General features: G+C 34.3%; 1 protein-coding gene across 2 annotated transcripts; it reads left to right on the top strand.

Annotated features, from left to right (window-relative positions):
- Positions 1–224: 224 nt before the first annotated feature.
- On the top strand, positions 225–6,325 carry LOC131621038 (SNF2 domain-containing protein CLASSY 1-like). Of its 2 annotated transcripts, XM_058892243.1 has the most exons (9): positions 225–514; positions 840–980; positions 1,071–1,178; positions 1,396–1,646; positions 1,757–3,271; positions 3,362–3,508; positions 3,611–5,560; positions 5,650–5,701; positions 5,846–6,325. In XM_058892243.1, the coding sequence occupies exons 3-7, from the start codon at positions 1,127–1,129 to the stop codon at positions 5,555–5,557; spliced, it is 3,912 nt and encodes a 1,303-aa protein (XP_058748226.1). In that variant the 5' UTR covers positions 225–514; positions 840–980; positions 1,071–1,126; the 3' UTR covers positions 5,558–5,560; positions 5,650–5,701; positions 5,846–6,325. The 2 variants fall into 2 exon arrangements, with proteins under 2 accessions (XP_058748226.1, XP_058748225.1); XM_058892242.1 differs by lacking the exon at positions 840–980.
- Positions 6,326–9,735: the final 3,410 nt, after the last annotated feature.

Here is a 9,735-nt window from a genome sequence, read left to right as displayed (position 1 = left end):
TTGTTTCTGTAATTTTGTCTTTGTGCTTTGTTACGCTTTTGTAAGCGGATTCGAGTACCTCTAGTACTCGTTTCAGTGAAATCCTTGCTTATAAAAAAAAAAAAATCCATAATTTAGAAATTTAGAAATAGTAATTACTAATTACTGTTTTGTAGTAAAAAAAACAGGTTTCCTTAAATTTCATAGATTGTTACACACAGTCACACACATTCCAAGTTGTTAAAAACCTGTCCTCCCCTATTACCCTCTTTCAAATTCTCTCTCTCTCATGCAACTGCACAAATTTCAACACTTTTCTCAGCTCCTTTTTCTATGTCTGATTTCACTTCACACTTTATCAGTACATCTTTCTCTCTCTTCTCTTTCTCTCTCTCACTCTACTCACTCCACTCTCAACTACCTCATTTCCAGCAACATTATTACCTCATCTTCTCTCCTCTTCTCTTTTTCATCACTAAATCATGTGCTTTTCATAGATTCTCTCCTCAGTAACACACCTGTTTTCTCTCTTTTGGTAAGTACTTCTTCACTTCTTTTTTCATTCACCAGAAAATCATCTCAAAATATGTCTCATAGATTATACCAAGTCAACAAAGTGGATCATGGTTTTGATCCACTTTGTTAATATATATGTAAGTCTGTGTTTTTTCTGTTGTTTTTTATGGTGATTTTGTTTGCCAAAACAGATACCAAAAGGTTGCTTTTTGTCTATTTTTTAAGATGCTTTTACCATGTTTTTTTTTTCTGGGTGTTTTTTGAAACTAAAATGTTGCTAAATTTGTGTATATATGAATTTGTAACATAATCTTAAATGTTTGTTTTTTCTTGTTATTTTTCAGCAGAAAGAATCTTTGACATGTTCCCATGTGTGAATGTGTTTGTTTTCTGCTAAACAACACAGCATCTGTTAATCTTGGATCAGTTCACAGTTCCTTTTATAGCTTTTTTTTTTTTTCTTGTTTAAATTGCATAAAATTTAGGTGAATTAAGTTTATATACTCAATTTGGCAAAAACAACTTAAACTTCAAAGAGTGATTAACATTTTGTGTGTGTTTATATGCTTAATCAGCTGTTGAAGTTGCTGACATACAACATTGACGAGTTAAGTAGCAGTTGCAGACAAAGATGAACAGGAAAAGGCAGCTAAATCAGTTGAGGAATCCATTCAATTCTCACCGTAAGCCTCTTCCTGTCGATCGACAAACTGTTTTCAGCTTATTTCCATAATTTTTCCAGAATAACTTATGAAAAATAACTTATAGTTTACATGAAATCAATTTGTTTTTATATTATCTTCTGTTATTGAAATAGCTTATATACAAGCATTTATAGAATAAGTGCTTCTAATAGTTAAGCTGTTTATCCAAACATGACAAATTTTCCATTCTAAACAGCCTTTGAAGCAGTTTCCTCGGGCTCATGGCATCCGGTGGAGTCGATAAAAGTTAAGTCAGGAACTATAACCATACATTTCGCAGATAATCACCATATCACTATGGATAAATGTACTTCATCAGACATTCGAATAAGCTCAAGGAAAGCTATTGTGTCCGATTGCTCCCGTTTTTTACGTCCTGGAATCGACATATGCGTGCTAACACCCCCTCAACAAGCCAATGATTCAGCTGGTTTAAATCTAGAGCCTGTAAGTGTCTGGTGTATCGTGTCTGGTGTCTGTGTTAGTGCTTCATAGAGATTTCTTTCTGCACGACCGGTGTCTGTGTTATATAACTTACTGTTTTTTTTAAATCATAGGTTTGGATGGATGCTAGAATAAGTTCTATACAAAGAAAGCGGCACGATTCCGAGTGCTCGTGTCAGTTTTTTGTTAACTTCTATGTTGATCAAGGTTCACTTGGTTTAGAGATGAGAACTCTTTGTAAGGATATCAAAGTATTCGGACTTAATCAGATTTCCATCCTCCAAAAAGTCGACCATAATCCTTGTGAAAATCAGCCCTACCGGTGGTCTTCATCCGAGGATTGCTCTTCATTACCACACAGTAAATTGCTATTGGGAAAGTTTCTAGCCGATCTTTCATGGTTAGTTGTTACGTCGGTTATCATGAAGGTTTCTTTCAGTGCAAGATCAGTTGAAAACAAGATGGTGTATCAAATTTTGGTAGGCGATAGTACTACTAGCTCGTTGTCGAACATCGAGTCTCATATTGATGTTGTCAGTTTCAAAAATGACAATGGCATGTTAGTACCAATCGTTTCTCAAGTTGCTATAGCTAACACCAAGAGAGTTTGTCAAGCATACGAATCCCATGCGGATGAAGCGTCGTCATCTTCAAATGCTGACGGGTTACGACGCTCCAAACGCAGGCATGTCCAGCCCGAGCGTTACCTTGGTTGCGAAGTTAAAGAGTTGGATGTTGGTTCCTTTAGAAACAGTCCGCCGGTTAGGATAAATACGTCCAACAAAGAAGACGATATGTCGTTGTCTTTAGCGTGCTTTTTGCGTTTGCATCATAACCGTCAAGAAAAGGATGCTGAGAAATCTCAGAAGTCCGACAGACCGAATACCAGCCAAAAACTTCTAGTGTACAATCGGAGGCCTAAAAACCGAGAAGTGAAGAAGTCTTGTGAAGTTGATCAAAATGAACATCATAATCCACTTGCTATTATTCCTCTCCCTGATCAAGATGCCGATCCAATAGCCGTGGAGCATTGCAATCTAAACGAAAACGCTATTAGAAGTAACGAGCCTGTATCATCTGATATATCTTTGAAGTATCGTCATTTGGTTAATAGTCCTAAACCAAGGAAAAACATTAACTTGTTAGATTCATCTGGCAAGTCGGAAGACGCTGAAAGTAGCGATAATGCTTTTCTGAGAAGTAAATTTTTCAGCTCCTCTAAGCTACAAAAGAAGAGTTTGGGTGGTTTGGATGATATGGATCTTGGAAATAAATGGGAAGGGATAAAAAGAAAATCCAAAAAAGGTTCTCATGAGGGAAAATATCGTTCGACGTATTTAAGAAATAACGGCGAAGGAAGAACTCATAATTATAAAGACAGAACATTGAATGCAACTGCATACAAGGATTTGATAAATTCATATTTATCGAATATTAATGAAATACCTGTCAAAGAAGAGGCGCCTATTACTGATCAATGGAAGAAACACGACACAACAAACGGAGTTGGACAAAAGAAGGAAACCGAGATTTCTCATGGAGAGGCTGAAGAAGAAAAAGCTGCACTCGATGTACTGTGGAAAGAACTTGAAGTGTCGCTAGCATCGAGTTATTTTGAAGAATCCGAGGTTTGTAATCGCTTGGCCTTTGTTTTTATTTATCTCTTTGTTCTTTTGTTCTGTTTCCTCTAAGGCTAATCAGTTCCATTATTTAATCAGGTTTCGAATGCGATTGTTCCTTACGAGGCTGAGAAAAATACGAAAAAAGATTGTGAACATGATAATAGATTGGACGAAGAAATTGGAATATACTGCATTAGATGTGGATTCGTGACCACCGATATCCGAGATGTTAATCCAATCTTCGTAAGTCGATTAAAACATAAAGATATATGTGTGTGAGTGTGCTCTTGTTTTCGATGAAGTGTTTCTCAAGTAAGTATCTGATAACCTTGTTGGCATTGGCAGGTTGAAAACTCGGTGTGGCGTCAGGAGGAGAAGCAGCGTGATGGAGTAGAAGACAACGAGCATACGAAGGCTGATGAAGACGATGATTTCCGTTTCTTTCCGACCGATGTCTCTCCCGACAAACCAATATCTGCAGAAAACGAAAGCGTTTGGTCATTAATTCCCGAACTCAAAGATAAGCTGCACGTGCATCAAAAGAAAGCTTTCGAGTTTCTTTGGCAAAATATCGCAGGCTCTACCGATCCAAGACTAATTGAAGAAGAATACAAAAAAAGAGGTGGATGTGTGATCTCTCATACTCCTGGAGCCGGAAAAACTTTTCTCATCATTGCTTTTCTCGTAAGCTACTTGAAGTTATTCCCGGGGAAGCGGCCTCTAGTTCTTGCACCGAAAACAACTCTCTATACTTGGTATAAAGAGTTTATCAAGTGGGAGATTCCTATACCGGTGTATCTGATTCACGGTCGCAGAACCTATAGAGTATTCAAGCAGAATAATTTTGCTTCTCTTCCTGGAGTTCCCAAGCCTACCGATGATGTCAAGCATGTTTTGGATTGCCTTGAGAAGATACAAAAATGGCATTCGCATCCGAGCGTTCTTATCATGGGCTACACTTCGTTTTTAACGTTGATGCGAGAGGATTCGAAGTTTGCTCACAGAAAGTTTATGGCTAAAGTGTTGAGGGAAAGTCCTGGACTATTGGTACTTGATGAAGGCCACAATCCGAGAAGCACAAAGTCGAGGTTGAGAAAAGTTTTGATGAAAGTACAAACCGAATTGAGGATATTACTTTCGGGTACTTTGTTTCAAAATAACTTCTGCGAATACTTCAATACTCTCTGCTTGGCAAGACCGAAATTCGCTAATGAAGTATTGAAAGCATTAGACCCTAAATACAAGAGGAAAAAGAAAGGAGCGGAACGGAAAGGAGCAGAGAAAGCACAATATTTAATCGAGTCACGTGCTAGAAAGTTCTTCTTAGATAACATTGCTAAGAAAATTGACTCGAACGTTGGTGAGGAAAGATTGCAAGGCTTGAACATGTTGAGAAATGTGACGAACAGTTTTATCGATGTTTATGAAGGTGGAAGTTCCGATGATTTGCCTGGTATACAAATTTACACATTGCTCATGAACACAACTGATATACAGCATGAGATTTTGCGGAAACTGCATATTGACATGGCTAAGTGCAGTGGATACCCTCTCGAGTTAGAGCTTCTGATAACACTTGGATCGATTCATCCTTGGTTGGTCAAAACCGCGGTATGTTCTCAGAAGTTTTTAACAAAGGAGCAATTGTCTGATCTTGATAAGTACAAGTTTGATTTGAAAATAGGTTCAAAAGTCCGATTTGTTTTGAGCCTTATCTATCGCGTTGTCAAGAACGAAAAGGTTCTTATCTTTTGCCACAACATTGCACCGGTGAGACTATTTCAAGAATATTTCGAAAAGTACTTTGGATGGCAAAAGGGCCGCGAAGTTTTAGTACTAACCGGGGAACTCGAGCTCTTCGAACGTGGCAAAATAATGGATAAATTCGAGGAGCCTGGTGGAGCATCAAAGATACTACTTGCTTCAATCACAGCTTGCGCTGAAGGCATTAGTTTGACAGCGGCTTCGCGTGTGATCATGCTGGATTCAGAGTGGAATCCTTCGAAAACAAAGCAGGCTATTGCACGCGCGTTTCGTCCGGGTCAGCAGAAAATGGTTTATGTTTATCAGCTCTTGGTGACAGGCTCGTTGGAGGAAGATAAGTATCGAAGAACCACGTGGAAAGAGTGGGTGTCGAACATGATTTTCAGCGAGGCGTTTGTCGAGGATCCTTCTCGTTGGCAAGCTGAGAAGATTGAAGATGATATTCTGCGCGAAATGGTCGAGGAAGATAAGTCTAAATCATTTCATATGATCATGAAGAATGAAAAAGCTTCCTCCACTAACAAATAAAAGGTAAACACTAAACACTCATGTTCTTTTTAACCATGTTCTTTTCTTCTATACATATTTATTGATCATACTATAAAATATTTCTTGTTTAGCTTGTAGCACAAGGAATCACTAGATCTTGGAAAAAATTGATTCCAAATAAAGGTTAGTAAGTCCTTTTCCTTTGTTGGATGATACACAATTAATGTTATTTTTTCATGTGAATTCATGTTGTGATATTTTTCTTTAATAGCTAGTTAATTGTGTTATTGGTTGAAAATCTCTTCACATTTTCCCTATACTTCACAGGACTATTTGAGGCATCAACAAGACCACTTCTCAATAAGCTTCTTTATGGAGAGCTCAATATGATGTTTAGTTTTTTCTTATAATTTATTTAACATAACAAGCTGGTTTAGAAGCATAGTCCTAAATAGAACATTATGGCGAAAGTTGATCCATATAGCCGATTCTACTTAATGGGATAAGGCTTGGTTGTTGTTGTAACGTCTTAAATAAAATATTATGACGAAAGTTAATCCATGTAGCCGATTCCACTTAATGGGATAAGGCTTGGTTGTTGTTGTAACGTCTTAAATAAAATATTATAACGAAAGTTGATCCATGTAGTCCACTCTACTTAATTAGATAAGACTTAGTTGTTAGTTGTTGTAACAAGGTGGACTTAGTTGTTAGTTGTTGTAACAAGGTGGTAAATCTGGTTAAGACATATTCTAATTATGTACTTGTATTAGTGATAAATATATTGGACATGTTTTTCCTTTTCAATATTGGTGCTTATGGGGAATTGAAACATCAACATGATCACTCTTGGTTCTAAAGAATAAACATAGGACTGATACCATGCCAATTGAACTATGAAGATGTTTTTCTTTTTCAATATGGTTTTAAAACTATTTCTTAGATTTTTTTTTTGTCCTTCTTTTACTTTACTAAGAAAAACATGTTTTATTCAATAGCTGAAAAAGGGAACAAGTCAGGAGAAACATATGACTAAATTTGGCTATGATAGTCCTCTATTCTTAAGGTCTAGAGAGTGTCAATTTAGCGAGTTTGCTAATATTATCCATATCTCACAGTTTTACATGATCCAAATAAATATTTGTATAGTGATTTTTTAAGAAAAACTAAAGAATGCTCAATATTTATATGAATGAGAAGTTTATGGATACATGTTTGTGAAACTGCTCATTGAATTTTAAATTTGTTTTTAGAAGGAAACTAAAAAACGTTAAGCTAGTCCCTTAAAAATTGTTCAGTTAGTTTAATTGATCCTTTTCGTTAAATTTTGTGAAAAAATTGTGAATTTTTGCATATGTGACAATTTAATTGGATGTATTTATCTGACATGACTTTTTTTTGGTTATTTGGAATTTATTATTATTATTATTAGTTATTATTGAAACACGTTTTATTTAAAAATGAACTAGCCTAGCTTTCTTAGATGATAGAGAAAGTTGAAGAGAGACGAAAATCTCAAAATTTGTTTGATGAGTAATGAAGAAAGGTAGAGAATCCGAAGAGAGGTAGTAAAGATGAAGATGAGGCGTAAAACCCTAGTTTTTTCAAAAGAAGAAGACGTTTGAAGAGAGACGAAAATTCTAGAATACTCACTTCCATTGTTCATTTCCATATTTCAAAAGGTATGTATACTATCGTTTATAGCATGTTTAAAATCACACCTTTATGTTTTCTACATCTTCTTCACGGATTGTGTATACATTATTTAGCTTGAATAGGTAATGAATAATAGGTTTGAGTGTATTGTGCATCATGGGGGAGAGTTTATTGAGTTTGCGAAATTAGTTTATAAAGGGTTTGGAAATATGACCATGATTACTGGAGTTATTTTGAAGTGTTGAGTGGCTTGAAAGACTAAGGTACCTAAAAGTGGAGAGCCTGTGGTATCGTGATGCAATTGACATTAATGAGATTGTTCTATTGAAAGATGACATGGATCCCAAGAGGATGAAAATTATTGCAGTGATTAATGGGAATATGCATTTATACGTTATCCATCCACTGTCATAACTTGATATTATTAAAGATCCAATACTTTCACTTGATTATAGTGTTGCACGTCCCAATGAAAAAGAAGAAAAATGTGTTGTATTGGAAAATGACATCCGTGATGAGATAATGGATGATGTGAAAAAAGATAAGCTGGAGGAATTGAATAATGGTGTAAAAGACAAGTTAGATGAGACCACTGGATTAGATGAAGTAAGTAATGGAATAAAATACATATTGGAGGAGTTGAACAAAAGAGTAAAAGACAAGTTAGATGAGACCATTGAATTGGATGAAGTCAGTAATGGAGTAAAAGACATATTGGAGGAATTGAAAAATGAAGTAAAAGACAAGTTATATGGGACCACTAAAGCAGTAGGGCAATTTACTGAGGAAGAAACTAGTGGTGTAAAAGGTGCAGAAGAAGATTCTATTGTTGATGTGATCACTGAGTTGAACCAGGAAGTGGGTGAGGGACTTGACTGCAATTAGAAAGAAGATGAAGGAGTTGACTGTAACCATAAGGAAAATGTTGGAATTGACTTGAATCGGAGATTAGATAGGGGACTTAACTGCAATCAGCAAGAAGATGAAAGACTTGACGGTAACCAAGAGGAAGATGCTGGATTTGACTTCAATCAAATAATGAATAAGGAAGTTGACTGCAACCAACATCAAGATGAGAGACTTAACTGTAACTAGGAAAGTAGTGGTGCTAGTAAAGATAATTCTTTGGAAGTAAATTTTTAGGATTCAAACGATGATATTGATATTGTTGAAGAGATTTCAATTGAAGAAGTGTTATAAGAGAAAATTGGTAAGGATCAAGGAAAAGAAAATGGAAAAGCAAAAGGTAATTCTAAAGGGAAAGGAAAGGATAAGAAAAAAGGAAAAAAGAAAAAAGAAAATGGAAATGGAAAGATAAGGTATTGTGACCTAAGCATGTAACACATTTTTTAAATTTTGGAAAATTAAGGGTTTGTTCAATTTGGTTTTATACAATTATTTTTAGTTTTTAAGATTATAAAATTAGGTTAGTAGTCTAGTTTTATAAAACCATTTTCAAAATTATTCTCTATTTGAGAGTTTTAAAAATTATAAAATTAGAATAGGTTTTTAATTTTGAAAATTAATAAGAGTAAAAAAAAAAAAAGTAGTACGTTTTTCATTAATGATAAATTTATAATATTGTTCAACTTTAAAACAATTTTCAAAAATTAAATTATCAAACATGTTTTTCTTTAAAACTCATTTTTAAAATTGATTTACAAAATAATTTTTAAAAATTAAAAATTAAATTCCTAAATTATTTATTACTCCTGAGATTTTGTTATCTCTCTATAAGTTCTAAATATTTAATTTTCTTACAAAAGTATTCCTATTAATTTATTATTGCAAAATATTATTTATTTTTTCTCTTATAATATTAATACATGTAATTTTTTTGGAAAAATAACGCACATATTTTAAAGTTTGAAGATTGCAACTACTTTTCGTTAATAAGAACATATTTCTTAAATATTTTTATAATGAAGGAAGAAAAGAATATATTTAGTAATAAATTAATTGACTGGGACTCAATTTTTTTGATTTTTCATTTCATGGTGCTTAAGAGTTAAGAGATCTCGTGTGTAGCTAGAGTATAAAATTTCAGTGTCCCCACTAATCAAGTTGCTAATTTATATTGTATTTTCCAGACAAATGTATTGGTTGTTATTTCCCCCTAAAGACTGGACCATTGAATAATGAAGAACAGAAAAGAAAAGGAGCATTGAATACTAACCTCTTTTAATTATTACTACTACTTTTCTTTTGGGTACAACCTCTTTTAATTGTTTAATTTATAGGTGTTCTCCCTACACTCTCCAAGAGTTAATATTAACTGCTACAAGAACATATATTATTAGAAAATTGCTAATAATTATCGTCTGTAACGGGTTATCAATAGAAGTTGAGTTAAGAGGTTAGTCTTTCCCAACATGACAATCAAAGTGTGAATCATAGTTAGAAGAAATGTTTATATTTAATGTTTGAAAATATCAATTTTATCTTTATTATTTTGTCTTTATATTTTGCAATAGTTTTAGGGGTTTTTGTGCTGGATCTATCTATTATGCGAACTCTTGGTTTTTATAATGAATGAATGAAATGTCGGGCTTATTTTGTTC

Source organism: Vicia villosa, linkage group LG7 (genome assembly GCF_029867415.1).
Source record: "Vicia villosa cultivar HV-30 ecotype Madison, WI linkage group LG7, Vvil1.0, whole genome shotgun sequence".
In the NCBI taxonomy this organism is placed as follows: Eukaryota; Viridiplantae; Streptophyta; class Magnoliopsida; order Fabales; family Fabaceae; genus Vicia; species Vicia villosa.
This window is presented reverse-complemented; position numbering and strand designations above follow the sequence as displayed.